At 40.5% G+C, this 24,051-nt stretch overlaps 1 protein-coding gene across 1 annotated transcript in view; it reads right to left on the reverse strand.

Moving 5' to 3' along the window:
* The window catches only part of ak5 (adenylate kinase 5), a 102,339-nt gene that overhangs the window by 54,323 nt on the left and 23,965 nt on the right, over positions 1-24,051 (reverse strand). Inside the window, exon 5 of the mRNA XM_061919657.1 lies at positions 13,381-13,494. Within this exon, the coding sequence (XP_061775641.1) occupies positions 13,381-13,494 (114 nt within the window). The remainder of the gene's footprint in view (positions 1-13,380; positions 13,495-24,051) is intronic.

The raw sequence follows: 24,051 nt of genomic DNA on the forward strand, positions 1-24,051 counted from the left end.
GAGTATCAAAAGTGAGTAAAACATACAATAGAAAAAGTAAAAAAAATGGTTGCAGTGTTAAGTGGAAAAAAAATCAGAACATTTCTTAAAGTGCTTGCAATGTTGACAAAGGTGAATTGAAAAAAATAACACGTGTAACAACACACTACACCTAAGTGCGAAAGAATGATGAATGTTTACAAATTGTAATGTTAACAGAGCAAGAAGAATATAGAAGATAAAAGGTCTAAAAATACTGCCACGATTGGCTTCACCGAAGTAGGACCCTAGCGCAGAGAAGAAGTAATAATAATAACAAAAAGTGCACTTCAAAAGAGTGAAGAAAAATAACTAAGGATGCACACAAAAGGAGTGGAAAGGAGAAATCGCACACAAAAGGTGTTGAGAGGAAACGGTTAACTTTACACTGCACCGCCGGTTCAGAGCCACAGGAAATAGAAGCGTGAGTGGAGCCAAAGCAGAGGAAGTGAACATGACTGTAAGGGTGAATTATCAGAAATCTACAGGCGCAGAGTGAATGCACTGGAGAGCTTAAGTAGTCAGGGGGGAATCGGTATTAGGTGTGCGCAGATGTGGCTCCACACGTTACCCAAAATCCAGGCACTGAAACTAAAAAACGCCTCGCAGCAGACCTGCCAGATCATGACAGTACCCCCATCCCACTATAAGGGCACCCCTGGTGGCCTACCTGGTTACCCAGGATGGAGAATGTGGAAGAATGTTCAAGGATACAGGAGACCAATGAGCGTTACGAAGGACCATACCCTTCCCAGTCGACCAGATTCTGAACTCCCCTGCCCCGGAGTATAAATGGCCTTTACAGTTTGAGCTGGGTGACCATTGATCATGCGTGGAGGAAGACGAGTCGCCGAAGGAGGACAGAGTGGGCTGGTGGCAACCAGTTTGAGGTTGGTTATTTGAAACCCCTGATGACGCTTGATGGATGTGGTTAGCTGGAGTTTGACCGCTTAGGACTGATGATCCTGGTGATCTTGAAAGGCCCGACGAACCTGGGAGAAAGCTGCCTGGAAGAGCCAGCCAATGGTAAGTTCTAAGACTACAACTTGTCCAGGTTTATAAGTGGGGGCTTGTATTTTCTGGTAATCTGCCAGCATACGGTTCCAGGCAGCAGTCCAAGACAGAGCTGCTCTTGTATACCACCATACCCGATAAGCGCTGCACATGTGCTGGTTGAAGGAATGGATAGCTATCTATGACTCCTGGGAAGGGAAAAGAGGTGGTTGGTAACCGTAGGCAAATTTAAAAGGAGGCCTACCCGTGGCCGAGGAAGTGAGGGAATTGTGAGCATACTTCACCCAGAGGGACCAGGACGAAGAGTGACGGTGGCATAAACAGCGGAGTGCCGCCTCCAGGTCCTGGTTAGCCTGCTCCGTCTGGCCGTTAGTCTAGGAGTGGAATCCTGATGAAAGGCTTCGGGTGGCCACCAACACCTTGAAAAAAGCCTTTCACAGTTGAAATGAGAATTGTGGGTCCCCTATTACAGACCAGGTCCAGAGGGATACCATGTATGCAGAAAACTTATTTGACCAGATGTTGAGCAGTCTCTCGTGATGTAGGTAATTTGGACAGGGGAATTGGAAATGAGCACTCTTTGAAAATCGGTCAAGCACATTGAGTATGACAGAGTTGTCCCGGGAGGACCATGGTCATGGCAGAATAGAGGATGGAGGAGACAGGCTGGAGGGCGGTGAGAGGATCAACGTGCTTAGGAATTGGTGCTGTAGTGAAAATCTGTTTTAGCAAAGAAAAGGTTCTTAAATGGATGTGAGCCTCGTCACGGGTTCAGCTTTGCAAATGAATCGCCTACAGAAGTTAGCAAAGCCCAATAACCTTTGTAACTGTTTTGTTGGTTTAGGAGATGGCCATTAGACATATGCCTGGATTTTGGCAGGATCAGGTTTGAGAAGGCCCTTCTCCACGATGAACCACAGAAACGGCACCGATGGCGAATGAAATTCGCACTTCATTGACATATAGCTGATTCTCCGATAACCGCTGTAAGACAAGACCGACATGGCGGGCATGTTCCTGGAGTTATGATTCGCTAAGCTCAACACAAGGGTCTGGACTAGAAGGCATTGCAAACTCCTTCAAGATAGCAAAAAATAATGAACCCACCAGGATCGCCGGGCGGGATTTCATAGATGTGACGTAGCGCCAAAGGGAACGTTTGATTCAAACAGCAATGGCGGCACGGAGCGAGGAGTTGTGTCCTGACATTGATTCTGCTATTGCAACTGTTTTGCGACATCGATCGAATATTAATTCTTTAAAAGATGAACAGAGAACTTTTTTTAAGGCATTTATTGGTGGAAAGGATGTTTTGGCTCTTCCTCCGACCGGTTTTGGTTTTCTCAGCATTGCTCTCATCAGTGTCACTGGTTGATTTCCATGTGAGTGGTTGAAGTAGCACTTCATTCAAGATAATGGAGAAGTGATTTATCCAATCACATACAAGGATTTTTTTTTTTTACAAGGCACCACCTTCTGAAATACATCTTCTATTGAGAACTCCCAGATTCATGTGTGGAGCTTGGCGAGCTACGGGAATCTGGCGAGAGTTAGGTTTAAGAATCTCATCAAAGTACACGAAACATAATTTATTGATCATGTCCCTGAAGATGTTGTTAATTAGTTTTTGAAAAAAGCAGGCCAAAAACATCACTAAATATTCAAAATGTCCCATAGGGGTGTTAAAAACAGTCTTCCACTCATCCCTCTCTATAATTCTCACCAGGTGATTAAGTTAAGTTAAAGTAGCAATGATTGTCACACACTCTTAGGTGTAGTGAAATTTGTCCTCTGCATTTGATCCATCCCCTTGTTCACCCCATGGGAGGTGAGGGGAGCAGTGGGCAGAATCATTTATGGTGATTTAACCCCCAATTCCAACCCTGGATGCTGAGTGCCAAGCAGGGAGGTAATGGGTCCCATTTTTATAGTCTTTGGTATGACTCGGCCGGGGTTTGAACTCACAACCTACCGATCTCAGGGCGGACACTCTAACCACTAGGCCACTGAGTAGATAAGCATTGCGTGAGTCCAATTGAATGAAAATAGAAGCACATGAAGTAAATGCCAAATCCATAAGTGACAAAGGATAGCTCTTAACAGTTCACAGTAGTCAATAGAGGGCCGCAAAGATTAATATTTTTCTAAACAAAACACAAAACCCGGCCCCCAATGAAGAGGGCGAATGAGACCTGGCATGAGAGACAAGGACTTATAATTACTATGGAGTATGCGACCACAGAGACCTTACCTTGGCTAAAGTCCAGCAGGCGGCTGCCTGCTTCTCTGCCTTTTAGGGGTGATCACACACCTTCATTATTTTCCTTAGTAAGGGACAGTGGCGTGCACACAGGAGCATGCTAAATAACCGCCATGGCCTAGCCGGCGCCTCATGATAAAAGCTATTTTAGTATTGCCAGAGTAATATAAACCAGGTTGCTGGTCAAAATCTAAGCACTATTGGAGGAATTTGACTCGCCGGTAAAACGGGGAGGGCAAGGAATATTAGGCTTCAGAGGTGTAGGAGGACTAGCCGCTGGAGGAGGTGGGAAGGTCCTCGTCCCAGCGTGACCTTCTTCCGGTCGAGTCGCATTGCTCGTATGATCGACACCCTGGCTGAGAGTGCCGATAATGGCAGACAGGGTCTGGAAGACGGCGGGCAGATCACGCGGCAGATAGTTGAGATTATCGAGAGTTTGTCCAAAGCCAGAGAGCGCAGAGTAGAGGCGTTCCCTTTTTTTTTTGCGGGGCCCATGTCGGCAAGTAGATTTGTCACAATCTGTTTTGCCAGAGTAGGACCCAAACACAGACAATAAATAAGAATAAAAACAACAATCGCACTCAAAAGGAGTGAGGAAAAATAACTAAAGATGTAAAACAGAAATCCCAATCAAGGTGTGGAGAGGACACAGTTAACATTACATGACAACGCCGGGGCAGAGCCTCAGGAACAATCAGCGTGAACAGAGATGAACACAACTGGAGGGTTGAACGATGAGGAATTTACTGGTACCGATTGAAAAGCCTGGAGAGCTTACGTACTCAGAAGGAAATGGGTATCAGGTGTGTGCCAAAGTGGCTCCGCTCTGCAGACAATGAAAAAAGATAAAGCAGACAGGTGGCAGCAGAGCTGCCTGATCATGACAAATAGACTACTAACAAAAATGCGAAAATTATAAAATAGTAAACCTCTACAAATGCTTCCAAAGTTAACTCAAGTGAAAACAATTAGATTTCTAAAATAACTAATGTGAGTATACATTTACAGTAAGTAAAGGGTCTCAAAGCACAATAAACCAAAGTTGGAAAGAAAATGTAAACACTAAAAGCGGTCAAATTTTGAAAGTGAAAAAAAAAATATTGTAATGTATTTCTTAAATTGCAACGTTAAAAAAGTGCAAAAAATATATCAGCAAATGTCTAAAATAATCGAAATGTTAACAGAAGTGAGGGCTAAAAATGATAGTGAATAACTAAAAAGGATTAAAAAGTTAGCACAAGTGTCTGTATAACAATAAACAAAAAACAGTAAATATAGCAAATATATGCATCGCTCCAGGGCTGTTGCTTCTTTCTTTAAGGAATACATCGTTTTTGTTGTTATTGCTAAATTTGGTTAAAGGGGAACATTATCAGCAGACCAATGTAAGCGTCAATATATACCTTGATGGTGCAGAAAAAAGACCATCTATTTTTTTTAACCGATTTCCGAACTCTAAATGGGTGAATTTTGGCGAATTAAACGCCTTTCTGTTTATCGCTCTGGAAGCGATGACGTCAGAATGTGACGTCGCCGAGGTAACACACCCGCCATTTTCATTTTCAACGCATTATAAACACCGGGTCTCAGCTCTGTTATTTTCCATTTTTTTGACTATTTTTTGGAACCTTGGAGACATCATGCCTCGAAGGTGTGTTGTCGGAGGGTGTAACAACACTAACAGGGAGGGATTCAAGTTGCACCACTGGCCCGAAGATGCCAAAGTTTCTGCCGCCAGACCCCCATTGAATGTGCCAGAGTGTCTCCACATTTGACCGGCGATGCTAAGGCAGACATGGCATAGAGATGTATGGATAACCTGCAGATGCATTTGCAACGATAGTCAACGAAATCACAAAGGTGAGTTTTGTTGATGTTGACTGCCAGCTAATTGATGCTAACATGCTACGCTAATCGATGCTAACATGCTATTTACCGGCGGTGCTAAAGCAGACATGGTACAGAGATGTATGGATAACCTATAGATGCATTTGCAACGATAGTTAACGAAATCACAAAGGTGAGTTTTGTTGATGTTAACTGCCAGCTAATCGATGCTAACATGCTATTTATCGGCGGTGCTAAAGCAGACATGGCACAGAGATGTATGGATAACCTGTAGATGCATTTGCAACTATATTACGTTTCCTTCCACCCACATTTAATGCGAAACAAACACTTACCAATCGACGGATTTAAGTTGCTCCAGTGTCAAAAGATGCGAATGTCCTGATCGTTTGGTCCGCACATTTTACCGGCGATGCTAATGCAGCTATTCGGCCATGCTATGGCTATGAATAGCATCAATAGCTATTCGCTGAATAGCTTCAGTTTCTTCTTCAATATTTTTATACTCAAACCATCTGTTTAAATACATGTGTTATTCCCATTGTTTGTTTACATTGGCAGCACTGTGTGACGTCACAGGGAAATGGCCAGTGTCTTCGCAGAGAGCGAAAATAAGGCACTTTAAAGCTTTATTTAGGGATAGTCAGAGACCGGTAAAATAAAATAAAAATACTTCAAAAAATACAAGCCACTGGGAACTGATTTGTATTGTTTTTAACCCTTTTGAAATTGTGATAATGTTCCCCTTTAAGTAGACGGTAAATGTATAACTTGGGACACTTTCACGTTCCGTCACTGATGCATGTTAAGCTTCTCATTCCATTCAATGCCTCACTTGATGAGCATGCGCTGACTTTTAATCACTTCTAATCTGCTCCAACAGCTGATCACCATAGCAGAACTGCGCTGCTATTGTTTGAACACAGAGACCGCAGAGAGGCAGTGACGTTCTTGACGTGGCTTTCAGCTCTCAGACACGTCACTGCCAGGAGGAATCTAGATGTCACTCTTCAGCAGATCAGAACAATGTAAGAGAGCGTTTGCCAGCCTTATTCATTTGTGTGACGGCACCACTTATGACGCCGATTTTCTCTCTAATTTGCATGGTCGCTGTCTTGACATATTTTTTTAAAATTAACTTCAAAAGGTAGCAATAGCTGCATTTGAATCATCAAAGATCAGCATAAGATTTGAATTGTTAATCCTCAGCGGTTTGTGTGAAAGCCTTGCGCGTCACACTAGCCGTGCTACACTACACACGACCTCTGGTTATTTTCAACTGTAGCAGGTGGTCCTGTGCAACGTCAAATTGAGTATGTTGATTAATGTTAAGTTTCTGGTACGATAATTTGTCATTTTTCACCAAGCAACACTGCTCTGCATCATACACCAGACTTCCACTTAGTGCTGGGCGATATGGCCTTTTTTTAATATCTCAATATTTTTAGGCCATATCGCGATATACGATATATATCTCGATATTTTGCCTTAGCCTTGAATGAACACTTGATACATATAATCACAGCAGTATGATGATTCTATGTGTCTACATTAAAACATTCTTCTTCATACTGCATTAATATATGCTACTTTTAAACATTCATGCAGAGAAGGAAATCACAACTAAGTCAATTTACCAGAAGTGTATTTATTAAACAGTTATTAAGCAGTGGCACAAACATTCATGTCATTTCAAAACAGAAAGTGCAAGATTGTCAGAGACATTTTAAAACAGGGGTCGGGAACCTTTTTGGCTGAGAGCCAAGAAGCCAAATATTTTAAAATGTATTTCCGTAAGAGCCATATAATATTTTTTTTAACACTGAACACAACAAAACGTGTGCATTTTTAAGAAAGACCAACATTTCTAGAGAGGTCTCTTATTCTTTGTAATAACATTGTTATTCTGAAGCTAACTGTGGAGGGGGCGTGGCATGCGAGCCTGCAGCGAAGCACGGTGTTGCCAGGACAGGCCTCGAATTCAGCGACAGATGCGTAGAAGGCTCAACTCGGCCTTTTTATCTGATCACCTGTCGCTATGTTATAAGCAGCAGCCAGGAGGAGAGACGGGCTTGGGGCTAGAAACCAGAGCATGAGCGATAACGAAAGAGAAAAAGACAATTGCTGGAAAGCAACTGAGAGACTTATTGAAAAATAAAACAATATTGTAACCCTGAAACAGGCTCTCATGTCAGTGCTTGGTGGTCTGAAGAACCCTCTGAAAAGCAAGCCCCACTCTAACCAATAATAGATAAATGACTTATTACCAACTTCTTGAACATAAAAATACATGACAATATTTTATATTTTGAACGTTATTTTTAACACTGTGATTACAAGTGGAATTATTCATTACTTATCGTGTTAAGCAATGTCAGCTCAGATTTATCCGAGAGCCAGATGCAGTCATCAAAAGAGCCACATCTGGCTCTGGAGCCATAGGTTCCCTACCCCTGTTTTAAAACAAGCTATGAGTGCACTTTTGTGCATGATGTCACTAAGATGACATATCAAAACAACACTAAAGTAAAGTGCACATTTTGTACAGAACGCCACTACAATAATTTAAAACAAATAAAGTGCACTTTTGTGCATGATTTTGTGGGCGTGTGGCACCGAATGGAGATGTTGACATGCGGAGTAAAAACTCTTCATTCTCTAGCAGGTGAACATTCAAATGATGATACATATTAGCAGTAATGCTACTTTTGGTAGCAACGCTTTAGCACCACACTTGACAAATTACGGTTGTTTGTTCGACATATTCCTGCTTGAAGCCAAGCGATGGACCGTCTGCTGTTTTTCTTGGGAATTAATTCTTTCATTTGTTACCAGATTCGCACCTTCTTTTTCTCGTATTACCGCTAGCAACACAGCTAACGTAACCCATGCTGCTACTTCTCTGCTCCGCGAGGGCGTATACGTATGTGACGTATGACGTGACGTATGTAAGAAGGTGCGCTTGTCTGTGAGAAGGAGAGACAACAGAGTGAGAAGAGCCTGTAGTGTAATGCCCGCAGCTAAAAGCAACTGCCTGAGAACGTATGCTCGAATATCACAATATAGTTATTTTCTATATCGCACAGAGACAAACCAGCGATATATCGAATGTATCGATATATCGCCTAGCCCTACTTCCAGTGTTTGTTCATTTGTTAGCTTGCAGGCTACTTCCTAGTTCCTGACTGTAAAAGTCACGGCCATCTCCACGCACACAAACATTGTGACTGCACAAAAACAGCATGCGCAGCCAACACCATAATCCTTGAATGTGAAACAACTCGTGCCCGATTAGACGCAGCTAAATGTTAAGTGGTTTTAAATGCAATAAAAAGCATTAGCTGGCTGTGTCACTATTAACTACTCAACACTTCCTCTCAAAACAATACTGACATCAATGCACACACAAAAAGTGTAGTGGCCCTGCGATGAGGTGGCGACTTGTCCAGGGTGTACCCCGCCTTCCGCCCGATTGTAGCTGAGATAGGCGCCAGCGCCCCCCGCGACCCCGAAAGGGAATAAGCGGTAGAAAATGGATGGATGGATGGATGTTTTTAATTAATCTCAGCAGGGTGGATCATTTAGATATTTCATTGAGTCAAAGACTAAAAATGCAAACCATTACCTCCCTGCTTAGCACTCAGCATTAAGGGTTGGAATTGGGGGTTAAATCACCAAAAATGATACCCAGGCGCAGCCATTGGTGCTGCCCACTGCTCCCCTCACCTCCCTGGGGGTGAGCTAAGGGATGGGTCAAATGCAGAGGACAGATTTTACCACACCTAGTGTGTGTGTGTGACAATCATTGGTACTTTAACTGTAAAGTAGGGCTGGGAGATATGACCTTTTTTTAATATCTTGATATTTTTAGGCCATGTCACGATACACGATATATATCTTGATATTTTGCCTTAGCCTTGAATGAACACTTGATACATTTAATCACAGCAGTATGATGATTCTATGTGTCTACATTAAAACATTCTTCTTCATACTGCATTAATATATGCTACTTTTAAACTTTCATGCAGAGAGGGAAATCACAACTAAATCAACCAAAACTGTATTTATTAAACAGTTATTAAGCAGTGGCACAAACATTCATGTCATTTCAAAAACAGAAAGTGCAAGATTGTCAGACATTTTAAAATAAGCTAATAGTGCATATCAAAACACTAAATTAAAGTGTACTTTTTGTACAGAACGCCCCTACAATAGTTTAAAACATATAAAGTGCACTTTTGTGCATGATGTCACACAAAATATTTCAATAACTGTCAATAAAAAATGAGCTGCATGATAGGTTACTGCGGATGTTGTCTCCTTATGTTGTTCACTATTTTTTTCATACGGTGTTGATGTGGAAATGGTTGCCTCTGCATTTTGTTGGTGTGACACCGAATGGAGATGTTGACGTGCGGAGTAAGTACTTTTTGTAGAAACGCTTTTGCCCCATCCATCCATCCATCCATCTTCCGCTTATCCGAGGTCGGGTCGTGGGGGTAGCAGCCTAAGCAGGGAAGCCCAGACTTCCCTCTCCCCAGCCACTTCGTCTAGCTCAGGGGTGGGTAACTTTTTTGGCGGAGAGAGCCATGAAAGCCAAATATTTAAAAATGTATTTCCGTGAGAGCCGTAAAATATTTTTTTAAACGCCGAATCCAACTAGATAAGAGCATTTTTAAGTAGGACCGACATTTGTTAGAGTATAATAAGTCTCTTATTCTTTATAATACCATTGTTGTTCTGAAGCTAACCAATAATAAATAAAAAACGTCTTTCGGTGAATGCAACTTCTTGAACAGGATGGAAGGATTAAAATGCATGACAATGTTTTATATTTTGAAGCTTAATTTTAACACTGTGATTACCAGCAGTATTATTATTAATTACCTATCGTGCTAAGATTTATCTGAGAGCCAGATGCAGTCATCAAAAGAGCCACATCTGGCTCTAGAGCCACAGGTTCCTTACCCCTGGTCTAGCTCTTCCCGGGGGATCCCGAGGCGTTCCCAGGCCAGCCGGGAGACATAGTCTTCCCAAAGTGTCCCGGGTCTTCCCCGTGGCCTCCTACCGGTTGGACGTGCCTTAAACACCTCCCTAGGGAGGCGTTCGGGTGGCATCCTGACCAGATGCCCGAACCACCTCATCTGGCTCCTCTCCATGTGGAGGAGCAGCGGCTTTACTTTGAGTTCCTCCTGGATGACAGAGCTTCTCACCCTATCTCTAAGGGAGAGACCCGCCACCCGGCGGAGGAAACTCATTTCGGCCGCTTGTATCCGTGATCTTATCCTTTCGGTCATGACCATAGGATTGGAACATAGATCGACCGGTGAATTGAGAGCTTTGCCTTCCGGCTCAGCTCCTTCTTCACCACCACTGATCAGTACAACGTCCGCATTACTGAAGACGTGTGGCACCGAATGGAGATGTTGACATGCGGAGTAAAAACTCTTCATTCTCTAGCAGGTGACCATTCAAATGATGCTACATATTAGCAGTAATGCTACTTTTGGTAGCAATGCTTTTGCCCCACACTTGACAAATTACGCTCGTCTGTTCGACATATTCCCACTTGAAGCCAAACCACCGCCAGACAATGGACCCCTTCATTTGTTACCAGATTGGCACCTTCTTTCTCTCGTATTACCACTTGCAACACAGCTAACATTACCCATGCTGCTACCTCTCTGCTCCGCGAGGGCGTATACGTATGTGACGTATGTAAGAATGTGCGCTTGCTGTCTGTGGGGAGACAAGAAAGAGTGGGAATAGCCTGCAGTAATGCCAGCAGCTAAAAGCAACTGCGTGAGAACGTTCACTCGAATATCACGATATAGTCATTTTCTATATCGCACAGATACTGTACCTGAGTGATATATCGAGTCTATTTATACATCACCCAGCCCTACTGTAAAGCATAATGAGCTCAGTGTGATCTTGTCTGCTGGCCTTGCTCATCAGTGTGTCTCAAATCACACATTTGAACACAGTCAAAATCATTTTCATCCAGCTGCTCAACATCCTGAGCATGATGGTTACTTAAAGCAACAATGTGTGATACATTTGACCTAAAAATGTATTTTCAGTCCATTGTCACATTTTTCATTTGTTACAACTATTATCCATTTCCTTTTACTTATCCAAAGTCAGGTTGCGGGGGCAGCAACCTAAGCAGAAAAGCCCAGACTTCCCTCTCCCCAACTACGTCATCCAGCTGCTCCCGCGGTGTCCTGGGTCTTCCCCGTGGTTTCCTACCGGTCAGACGTGCCCTAACACCTACCCATGAAGGCGTTCAGGAGGCATCCTGACCAGATGCCCGAACCACCTTACCTGGCTCCTCCTGACGTGGAGGAGCAGCGGCTTTACTTTGAGCTCCTGGCTTCTCACCTAAGGGAGAGCCCCGCCACCCGCTAAGGAAACTCATTTCAGCCGCTTGTACCCGTGATCTGGTCCTTTCGCTTATAACCCAAAGCTCATGACCATAGGTGAGGATGGGAACGTAGATCGACCCGTAAATTGAGAGCTTTGCCTTTTAGGCTCAATGCTTTCTTAACCACGACGGACCGATACAGGGTTCCCTTCACTGCAGATCCGCCTGTCGACCTCACAATCCACGCTTCCCTTACTCGTGAATAAGACCCCGAGGTACTTGAACTCCTCCACTTGGAGCAGGATCTCCTCCATGACCCGGAAATGGCACTCCACCCTTTTCCGGGCGATAACCACAGACTCGGACTTGGAAGTACTGATTTCCATCCCAGTCACTTCACACTCAGCTGCTAATCGATCCAGTGAGAGCTGAGGATCCCGGCCAAATGAAGCCATCAGGACCACATCATCCGCAACAAGCAGAGACCTAATCCTGCAGCCACCAAACCGGATCCCCTCAATGCCATGACTGCGCCTAGAAATTCTGCCCATAAAAGTTCTAAAAATAATTTCTGACAACTATCAGAAAATGTTGATTTCAAGACCATAGATCAGTAATGTTTCAACATTTAGCTTGTCTATTCTCCATTTATGTCCGGGTCCTCATGAATACACACTTCTAGCACACACTTAAATCTTATCACTACGAGCAATGTTAACAAAAATAGAACAATACTTATAGAAAATGTCTACATATACATGTAATGTGAACAACAGTGGAACATAAATTGCAGAACAAATATTCAAAAATGCTTGCAATATGAACTACAGTATATAAATTTTTTTACATACCTTATAACCTGTACACATATGTATACGCACATATACATGAACACAGAATTGATACACACCATGTACGCAATCAAAAAATTACAGATGAAATGTCTAAAAAAAGCATGCAACGTTAACAAAAGTGTCACAAAAATGATAGAAATTGTCTAAAAAGGCTCACATTATCAAATGTGAAACAGAAATTATAGAAAATGTCTTAAAATGCTTGCGATCTTAACAAACATGTAACAAAAATGATAGAAAATGTCTCAAAAGGCTCACAAGGTTAACAAAATTTTCACAAAAATAATGAAATACCTAAAAATGCTAATGTTAAAAAAAAATCGAAATTTTTAATACTTGCAATGTTAACAAGGAAAGCAAGAATGATACAAAGTATATAGAAACACTTGCGGTGTAAACATAAATTAAAATGATATAAAATGTCAAAGCCTCACAATATCAAAACTAAGAACATTTTTAGAAAATGTCTAAAATGGCTCGCAGCTTTTACAAAAGTGTAACAAAAAATATAGAAAATGTCTAAAAAGTTTCAACATTGAACGTGTAACAAAAATGTAGTAAATGTAAAACAAAAATGCTTGTATTGTAAACAAAAATTGACATTTTTAATGCTAGCAATGTTAACAAGCAAAGCAAAAATGATAGAAAGTATAGAGAAACACTTGCGGTGTAAGCATAAGTAAAAATTTATGATTTTCAAAAAGTGTCTAAAATGGCTCGCAACGTCTACAAAAGTAACAAACATAAAAAAGGTCCAAAAAATAATTGTATCGTTAACAAATTTTAAATTTTTAATACTTGCAATGTTAAATTGAACAAAATAGATACACTTGCAGTGTGAACACAAATATAAATAAATAATAGAATATAAAACAGTTCTCGCTAACAAAAATAAAAAATATAACATGTCAAACACTTGCCATGATAAAAGTGAAAAAATGAATACAAAAAATTGAAAACAAGTTATAGTAAATGCCCAAAAATGAATAATTTAAACAAAAACCCCAGAAACTTACCTGGTCCTCAAAGGACAAAGCCTGCCCAACGTCCCGGGGGAAGCCGTCGATAACGATGCCGTTGGCGTCGGGGATCTTCATGATCTTCTGCTTGATTTCGGTGATTGTTGTCTCCTACAAAATAAAAGATGGTATAATGATGACGATGCTCTACTCCACAGGGCCAACAATACCAAAGCTGTGTATTGTAGCTACAATTTAGCATGCTAGCTATCCATCCATCCATTTTCTACCGCTTATTCCCTTTCGGGGTCGCGGGGGGCGCTGGCGCCCATCTCAGCTACAATCGGGTGGAAGGCGGGGTACACCCCGGACAGCTAGCAACATAAATTAATGTTGCGCTTGCCTTTTAAATTGAACGGTGGTCAAGTTATTTTTACACTTGTATTTAAACACAACCGAAGCAGTTAAAGTTTTATGGTGGTTACAGTTTGAACAGATTTATATTTATAATATTTTTATAGGTAGAAATTCTGAGAGTCTGGTTCGGATTTGTAAACAGTTTTAGTTTAACTTAAAATAATTTGTAACATTGAGCATCATATTTGTCTTTGCTGTTTGGCTGGCATGAATCACATACTTCTAAAGCGTCACAGTGAGGTTATAGTGAGGCGTGCAGCTCCTCTTGAGTGACCAACTATGGTTTCTTGTTGAATTGAACACATTGAAATATTAATAACGATGAGCCCTGGCTGTGGAGCCAGTATGAATAACGTAAAGGATGAGTGCGCAGAGCAAGATGGTTTATTTATTTCCTTCACTGTTTCCTAGTGCCTGAAAGCTGCAAGATGATGGCACTGAGCTAACTGGAGGCCAGGGAGTGCCAGCATGTCTTAACATCACTTACTTCCTCATGACTGGAGGAGGTCAACATGTTGGGATGTCGAATACGCAAGCATGAGGCTAATGCACAGACACAGTACATGAGTATTGCTCAGCTCTAAAAATAACACCGGGACAGACGCCGCATTTCCCTCAAAACGCGAGCCACCACCGCCACTCTGCACACTGCGCTGCACACAGGTTGAATCTAATAAAGATTCCATCCGGCAGAGTAATAAATGAGCAAAGAAAAGCCCTCCAGCTTCTAGTCAGAGCTGCCTAAGTCTTAAACAGACACAACCCACCTGTGAATCCAAAACCAGCATGCATGAGCAAACAGTTTATTTTAAGTAAATATATAAAATACAGTGAAAACATAAAGGAAAATGTGGTAAAAACACTGATAATGTTACCAAAAAGGAAAATAAAAGATAAAAAATGCGTAAAAACACTTACTATGTCAACAAAAAGTGGGGAAAAATTAAAGAAAAGGTATTAAAAAAAACATTGTTCTGTTAACACAAGTGCAAAAAAATATGATAGAAAATATCTAAAAACACTAGCAGTGGTAACACACCTGTAAAGATGAATGGGAAAAGACTAAAAACGCTTTTAATGTTACAGTAACATAAGTGAGAAAAAAGGACAACATAAAATGTCTAAAAATGCTTGTAATATTAACAAAAAGGAAACCCAGTGGTAGAAAATGACTAAACACTTGCAATGTTAACAAAAGTGGGTAAAAAGCATAATCGACAATGTCTAAAAAGGCTCGCGATGTCAACCAAAAGGACACCCAATGGTAGAAAAAGACTAACAACGCTTGCTGTGTTGAGGAAAGTGAGAAAAATACAATACTGAAAAAAAAAAAAATCTAAAAATGTTAGCAACGATATGATTTAATAAAAAATATGGCACTGCAGTGTTAAAATACAGAAAAAATAATAGAAAGTGACTTAAACACTTGTAATGTTAACAAAAGTGAGAATAATAAATAATCAAATTGTTTTTGCAATGATAAAGGTAAAACAATGATAGAAAATGTCTGAAAATGCTTGAAATGTAAACAGCGCGAAAACTTTATTCCATAACAAGACATGTTTGTGTTAAAGTGGAACTGCACTTTACTTGAATTTTGCCCCTCGTTCACACGTTTTTTTTGTATCAATGCATTCTAACTTGAAAATAAATGCAAGCAAAAGTCCGCCTACAATGGAACCTATGAGGGTCATTCTATTCTGCCTATAAGAAGCATATATGTAACATAGCAACAGGTACATTCATAATAACATGTAATATTTTAAATATTGTACTCAATTTAAGAATATGGCAACATCACAACGCACACGTTTATTCCTTTAACTCAGGGGTCGGCTGAGCCACATCAGAGAGGTCAAAGAGCCGTGGGTTGCCGACCCGCTTTAACTAAAAGACTGACTACAACTTATGCAGCCTTCATGAGAGCCAACAAACAAAGCATCACTTACTGAACAATGTCTGCTCTAACTACGATGCCAACTGTTAGGGTTAGAAAAGGTGTCTTTCGCATGTTTTTCTCGCCATCTCCGGGTCTGAATTGGCTGTCAAAGTGTACCAGTTTCTTAGTTTGTCCGCAACATTTTACTACTTAGGTTAGAGACATTATTTATTACCTAGAATAAACTTTCACAAGCTCAAAGGCGATGCTGGAGCTCACCAGCTGATGTCAATACAGCAGCAGGAGAAAGTTTCCTCTCTCTAATCAAAGCGCCGTTAAAAGTAGGTCCTTAACGTTAGTGCCTATAATAACAATATAGCAAGGACTTGGTTAATGATCAGTCCACAAAATGTCAACAGAGTATTGTTGCCACTTTTTAGATAGTTACTTTTTCATGTTTTGTCATGGCTCCCATTGGCTCCATTGTAAGCGGATTTTTATTTACAAGTTAAAATGCTTTAAAAAAACATGTATTTCAGTTCCCCTTTTAAAATAGGGATTTTTTTGGGAAAATTACTAAAAACACCTGCAATGTTCACAAACGTGAGAAAATAGAAAATGTCTAAAAACGTAAGGAGTAAAAGGAAAATGACTCAAAATGCCTGCAGCCTGATTTTCAATGAGTGACTGTGTGTAAAGTATGGAATTAAACATGACATTACACACACCTGCACAATGTAATTCAATAGAAAAGCTGGCTTTTAAAAGATATTTTTATACGCCACAGTATACTGACATACAGGACCCAATGCCAACAAACTAACAGATAAGAGTGAAAATAAATCAGAATATTTTGACATTCTTTAGGTTTTTTATGCTGATTTTGTAGTTTTTTTCATAATGCTAACAACTAATTATGGTAAAATAAATAATACTACTTGCAATACATGTGCTTTGTGGACTTGGAGAAGGCATTGGACCGTGTCCCTTGGGAAGTCCTGTGGGGAGTGCTCAGAGAGTATGGGGTATTGGACTGTCTTATTGTGGCGGTCCACTCCCTGTATGATCAGTGTCAGAGCTTGGTCCGCATTGCCGGCAGTAAGTCGGACACATTTCCAGTGAGGGTTGGACTCCGCCAAGGCTGTCCTTTGTCACCGATTCTGCTCATAACTTTTATGGACAGAATTTCTAGGCGCAGTCAAGGCGTTGAGGGGTTCCGGTTTGGTAACCGCAGGATTAGGTCTCTGCTTTTTGCAGATGATGTGGTCCTGATGGCTTCATCTGGCCGGGATCTTCAGCTCTCACTGGATCGGTTCGCAGCCGAGTGTGAAGCGACCGGAATGAGAATCAGCACCTCCAAGTCCGAGTCCATGGTTCTCGCCCGGAAAAGGGTGGAATGCCATCTCCGGGTTGGGGAGGAGACCCTGCCCCAAGTGGAGGAGTTCAAGTACCTAGGAGTCTTGTTCACGAGTGAGGGAAGAGTGGATGGTGAGATCGACAGGCGGATCGGTGCGGCGTCTTCAGTAATGCGGACGTTGTACCGATCCGTTGTGGTGAAGAAGGAGCTGAGCCGGAAGGCAAAGCTCTCAATTTACCGGTCGATTTACGTTCCCATCCTCACCTATGGTCATGAGCTTTGGGTCATGACCGAAAGGATAAGATCACGGGTACAAGCGGCCCAAATGAGTTTCCGGGAGGAACTCAAAGTAAAGCCGCTGCTCCTCCACATGGAGAGGAGCCAGATGAGGTGGTTCGGGCATCTGGTAAGGATGCCACCCGAACGCCTCCCTAGGGAGGTGTTTAGGGCACGTCCGACCGGTAGGAGGCCACGGGGAAGACCCAGGACACGTTGGTAAGACTATGTCTCCCGGCTGGCCTGGGAACGCCTCGGGATCCCCCGGGAAGAGCTAAACGAAGTGGCTGGGGAGAGGGAAGTCTGGGTTTCCCTGCTTAGGCTGTTGCCCCCGCGACCCAACCTCGGATAAGCGGAAGATGATGGATGGATGGATGGATGGATGGATGGATACTTGCAATAAGGCGACAGAAATTGAGCTTAGACGGAATTGTCTGTATTTGACTCTCAGTACGGGTGAAACAGAGCAAAACCATAATTTATCAGTACTGCAGTCATTGCATGAGTGTTTTGTCATTAATCATGACCAACGTAAGCACTGCTATATTGTACAGTATTTTATGTCCATGGTCAAAACAACTGCAAATAAATTCGCATGCTGGGCAATATTTGGAATATTTGCCCTTGCACCTGAGGAGGTTTTTCCAAGAGCAAGATATTCTCATCTGCTTTCCTAAATCCTCTCAGCAGGAATTATGATGCCCACTGGCCATGAGTGACTTTATCATGTCTAATAAGCTGCAAACCCTGACCTACTTTGCTGTTTGTTTGACTGTTTTCCCGGACCGCCATCTGGTGAGCGGCCAAGGAAGGGAGAGAGAGAGAGAGATCGACACGAAGGGCCCACTGTGAGCTAGGCAGTTATGGGCGACAATTTGTGAGACCTCAGAACTGACAGTCACGATGCATGCGGGCGTGCAGGCGAGCGCTTCGTGTTTCAGCAACACACTTTTGCTGCATCACCAGTTCATCTGTGTGGACAGCACCCACCTCCCCCAAAGATGATGACTAGATAGAGCCCACATAGATTTTTATATCGCAGCCTTGGAGCCAAATGAAATATGAAAAAGCTTTGAAGCACATTTCAGGTTAGTTTTGTGCCATTATACAAGTCTGCCATTGGATTTATGACTTTAGCAAGGCTTTAATGACCATATTTGTGATTTCCCAGTTTTCTCATTGGGAGGCAATTACTAGATAAAAACAACATAAGAGAACACTAAAAGGCTACAGTATAATGAAGAATTTTGACGAAAAACTCCTAATTACAAAGCAAGCAAAGATGAGGTATTTTGTGCTTTTTAAAAATACACAATAGAGTATCCAGTAAAAAATGTTTTCAAAAGTTGCTATATATGTGTATGTATGTATAAACACTGGCAGTATTAAAGGTGTTAAAGCAAAATATATACAATGTCTAAAAACAATTACAATGCACACAGTGTCTACAAACACTTGAAGCGTTATCAAAGGTGAGGATGAAAATCATGGAAAATGTCTAAACGATTGCAATGTTAGCATCTGTAAGATGGAATTATAAACAATGTCTAAAAAAAAAGACAGCTTACAATGATAGTAAAGATTGGAAAAGCGAAAATGAATGTGAAAAGAAAAAACTGTCAAAAAATTACTTGAAAATGTCAAAAACAACAACTTGTTCACAAAACTGATTAAATGTATAATAAAATGCCTGAAAGTGTGTGCAATTTTAACATTAATGAGGAAAAAATATGATAGAAAATATCTGCAAACTGCAAAAATATCTGTGAGACCCAATATCTAAGTTACAATTTTTTTTTTTTTTTTTTTTTTAAACCAGTGTTGGTGGCACTGGGAGCAATCGGGTAAAGTGTCTTGCCCAAGGACACAACGGCAGTGAATAGGATGGCGGAAGCGGGGATCAAACCTGCAACCCTGAAGTTGCTCGCACAGCCGCTCTACCAACCGAGCTATACCGCCCCAAAACCATTGATCCATCCATCCATTCAATAGTTATACCGCCCCAATAAACTGAGAAGCTGGTACACTTTGACAGCCAATTTAAAACAGTCATTCTTCATCTTAAGGGCACAATATCAACAGTCGGCATCATAATGAGAGCTGACATTGTACAGAATTTTTTTTATTATTATGTTTGTTGGCTGCTCACAAGAAGTCTGCAGTGAGGAATGTTGATGTTGGAAAAAAAACGCATTGCCGTTTGCTTAAAATGATCAAAATACGTAAATATTAAATGTGGCTTTTACTACATTACATATATACTTACATCATGTATAAAAGAACATTGATGGAAAATTTTGGTTTTTTAAAACTCTTTATAGGCAGATTAGAGTGACTCCCATTGGCTACATTGTAAATGCACTTTTGCTAACTATATTTAGAATGCATTAAAAAAAACACATGTGCTTGTCTTACATAGGGGTTGTTGAATCTATGATGGGCAAAATTCTGTGCAAAAAGTGGAGTTGCCCTTTAAAGTGGAATTGCACATAAACAGAAAGTGTCTTATAATGCTTGCAACATGAACAAATATTGTTAAACAATGGAAAAAGTCAATAAAATACTTAAAATGCAAACAAAGTGTGTGAAGATGAAAATGAATAGCTGAAGTGCTAAGAAATTATTTTCAAATGATTGAAAATGTGGCAAAAAGCTTGCGACATTAACAAAAAATACATATTGGAAAATGACTGAAATGTTGAAAAAAACAATAGAAAATGTCTGAAAACACTTAGAATGCAAAAAGTGTTTAGGTAAAATACATTAAACATAATGTCGACAGATACTCTGTGTTAACAAAAATAATGTCTAAAATAGCTTTCAATGTTAACAAAAGTGATAATATAGAATATAGTAAAAAAAAATGCTTGCACTATTTAAAGTGAAAAATATTAGGAAATGTCTGAAAATATGTGAAATGTTGAGCCCTGTGCTATTTTCCACAAATTAGTATACAAATTGTAAATATTTCAACAGACGATAGTAATAGAAGTTATTAATAGCGTTTTTAGTGTTATGTTGATTACAATAACAGTGGACTGAGGAGTATTGCCATAAAGGACGTTGCCATGGATGCAGATGACACCTTGTTGGACTTCTATAGACTGCAAACTAGTTAAGCATGAATCAACAGCGCCTCTGCTGGTCCTAACCCAGTAGTGCACTGTTTTGCCTCAACTACTTCATGAATAAATGAATGAATATTTACATAGCGCTTTTTTGCAATTGTCTCAAGTGATTAATCTCAAATCAAATCCATGCAATCGACAAACTTCTTAACGATGACTTAATTTATTTTATGCATAACCCAACATTAAACTACAAACCCTGTTTCCATATGAGTTGGGAAATTGTGTTAGATGTAAATGTAAACGGAATACAATGATTTGCAAATAATTTTCAACCCATATTCAGTTGAATATGCTACAAAGACAACATATTTGATGTTCAAACAAACATTTTTTTTTGTTGCAAATAATCATTAGCTCTACTATGCAAAGCGAAAGCCATTTATCAACAACATCCAGAAACGCCGCCGGCTTCTCTGGGCCTGAGATCATCTAAGATGGACTGATGCAAAGTGGAAAAGTGTTCTGTGGTCTGACAAGTCCACATTTCAAATTGTCTTTGGAAATATTTGACATAGTGTCATCCGGACCAAAGGAGAAGCAAACCATCCAGACTGTTATCGACGCAAAGTTAATCCGTGATGGTATGGGGGTGCATTAGTGCCCAAGGCATGGGTAACTTACACATCTGTGAAGGCACCATTAATGCTGAAAGGTACATACAGGTTTTGGAACAACATATGCTGCCATCTAAGCGCCGTCTTTTTCATGGACGCCCCTGCTTATTTCAGCAAGACAATGCCAAGCCACCTTCAGCACGTGTAACAACAGCGTGGCTTCGTAAAAAAAAGAGTGCAGGTACTTTCCTGGCCCAGCTGCAGTCCAGACCTGTCTCCCATGGAAAATGTGTGGCGCATTATGAAGCGTAAAATACGACAGCGGAGACCCCGGACTATTGACGGACTGAAGCTCTACATAAAACAAGAATGGGAAAGAATTCCACTTTCAAAGCTTCAACAATTAGTTTCCTCAGTTCCCAAACATTTATTGAGTGTTGTTAAAAGAAAAGGTGATGTAACACAGTGGTGAACATGCCCTTTCCCAACTACTTTGCCACGTGTTGCAGTCATGAAATTCTAAGTTAATTATTATTTGCAAAAAAAATAAATGTTATGAGTTTGATCATCAAATATCTTGTCTTTGTAGCATATTCAACTGAATATGGGTTGAAAAGGATTTGCAAATCATTGTATTCTGTTTATATTTACATCTAACACAATTTCCCAACTCATGGAAACAGGGTTTGTACACTACACAAAACTAGTCACAGACCGACTACAATAACATGTAGTGACATACCTACATGTAAAGTATGTGTATAAATAATTTAGCTACCACACACAATTTACACAATAAGACTATGCAGCAAAAGCCTGTGTGAGATGAGATGAGATGCACATGTAACAATATATCCACCTTTCAATCAGTTCTACATCGCTATTTAGGGAGGTAAATATATCAATCTTTCAGTCACTCAACATGTAATCCACCCTTCACTCAGCAGCAGAGGAGCTAATAGCAAGTTAGCCTTAGAGAGAGAGCTGAGTCAGAAGGACTTTATGCAACATCTCCTAAAATAGAAAGTAGGGATGCACCGAAATGAAAATTTGTGGCCGAAGCCGAAGCCGAATAAAACTTAAACGCTTGGCCGAAGGCCGAATACCGAATAATGAATGCAGTTTTTCACAATTTTTTTTATATAGCATAAATAGCCTAGAATAAATATTTTGACATGTTTTTCAAATAAAGTAATTTTTTATTGAATATTGACATTTTTTTTAATATTCCAGTAGTCTTTGCTTTTCAAAAAAAGCAGTTTTTCATTTATATTAGGCCTTTAAACAAAAAATGCATTCCCCCAAAAAATAAAGTGCATTAAAGTGGATAAACCAACAACAAATGAATTTTGTCCTTTTGGCAAAAGTCTGCTTAGCCACAGTAGATATGCTAATAATGTAAACAGAAGGCTCAAGTAAATCTCAATAAGTGTGTGCTTGTAACCTCATACACTTATACAGGTAGCCTACACAACAGGCTAATAATGTAAACAGAGGCCCCACTAAATCTCAATAAGTGTGTGCTTGTAACCTCATACACTTATACAGGTAGCCTACACAACAGGCTAATAATGTAAACAGAGGCCCCACTAAATCTCAATTAGTGTGTGCTTGTAACCTCATACACTTATACAGGTACACAACATATCCCAACGTCACTGCACGTTGGTTGATTGCGTCACCGCGTCAAAAAATTGCGTCACACGCAACTATTCGGCCTTGTTTTTAACTCATTCCACCAAAGGCTGAATGTGGCTTTTTTTGCCATATTCGGCCGAATATATTCGGTTACCGATTAATCGGTGCATCCCTACATTATTACACTACAAATGGAGGATTACAAACATCAATGATAATGAACAATACCAGTAATTTACCTCCATCATCAACAATACAGTTGTTCAAATGCAACAATACATAAACATAATGGTAACTACATATAAAAAAAGGAATACCGAAAGATGGAGGGGAAGAGAGAGAGAGGGAACCTATATTAATCTTGTAGATTGTTATAGTAACAATGGGTTAAGCTTGGTCAGTGTGCCATTTGTTACCCAGTTTACCTTAGGGCAGGGGTCGGCAACCTTTTTTCACGAATTAAAGAAAACAATGGGAGCCACAAAACTCTTTTGAAATTTAAAATGAAATAACACTGTCTTATCCCCACAATTTCCCCCCCTGTCTTCCTTTTTTTAGGGTCCTTGGCCCATGGCAAAGGACTCCATGGGCCAAGGACCCTATTGAAACTGCTGTCTTTTATTATTATTCCGCACTTACGCGCTGTAATTTGACCCCCTTAGCATGCTTCAAAACTCACCAAATTTGACACACACGTCGGTATAGCAAACCTTCCCAACATATTAAGCAACCAATCCCCCCAAATGAAAACTGCGCTCTAGCGCCCCCTAGGAAAAAATTACAGACAAAACTGCATGTAACTTCTGTTAGGAATGTCATAGCGACATGAAACAAAAACTCCTATGTAGGTCTGACTTAGACCCAATTTTCATACACTCACTTCTTTCAGCAAAAATCTACAGGAAGTTGGCAAAAACTCCTTCAAAATAAAATTTTTGCAAAAAATGCCATTTTTGCCTCTTTGCGCTGTAATTTGACCCCTTTTAAAATGCTTCAAAAGTCACCAAACTTGGCGCACACATAAGGACTGGCGAATATTGCAATTTAATGAAAAAACCAAACCCCAAAACTCAAAATTGCGCTCTAGCGCTATTTTTGAATAAAACACTAAAAAAAATGCTCCTAGGAAGAAAACACAGACAAAACTGCTTGTAACTTCCGGTAAGAATGTCGGAGAGACATGAAACAAAAACCTCTATGTAGGTCTCGCTTAGACCTACATTTCATAGATTGACAACCCCCAACAAAAATCAACAGGAAGTCTGCAATCCCCCCTTCAAAACAAAAGTTTTGTAAAAAACGGTCACCTTTCTTCAAACATTATCTCCTCTGAGTGCGTTTGTTGTTTTGGCTTCAAACCCGCACAGGAGAGAGATTGAACCCTTCTGATTAAAAGCATAGAACAGAGTTTTGATAATTTCTCAGGTTTTGATTTTACGCGCCTTCAAAGAACCCCTGTGCAAAGTCTCCTAAAAA

The sequence above is a fragment of the Nerophis ophidion genome, linkage group LG14 (genome assembly GCF_033978795.1).
Source record: "Nerophis ophidion isolate RoL-2023_Sa linkage group LG14, RoL_Noph_v1.0, whole genome shotgun sequence".
Classification (NCBI taxonomy): Eukaryota; Metazoa; Chordata; class Actinopteri; order Syngnathiformes; family Syngnathidae; genus Nerophis; species Nerophis ophidion.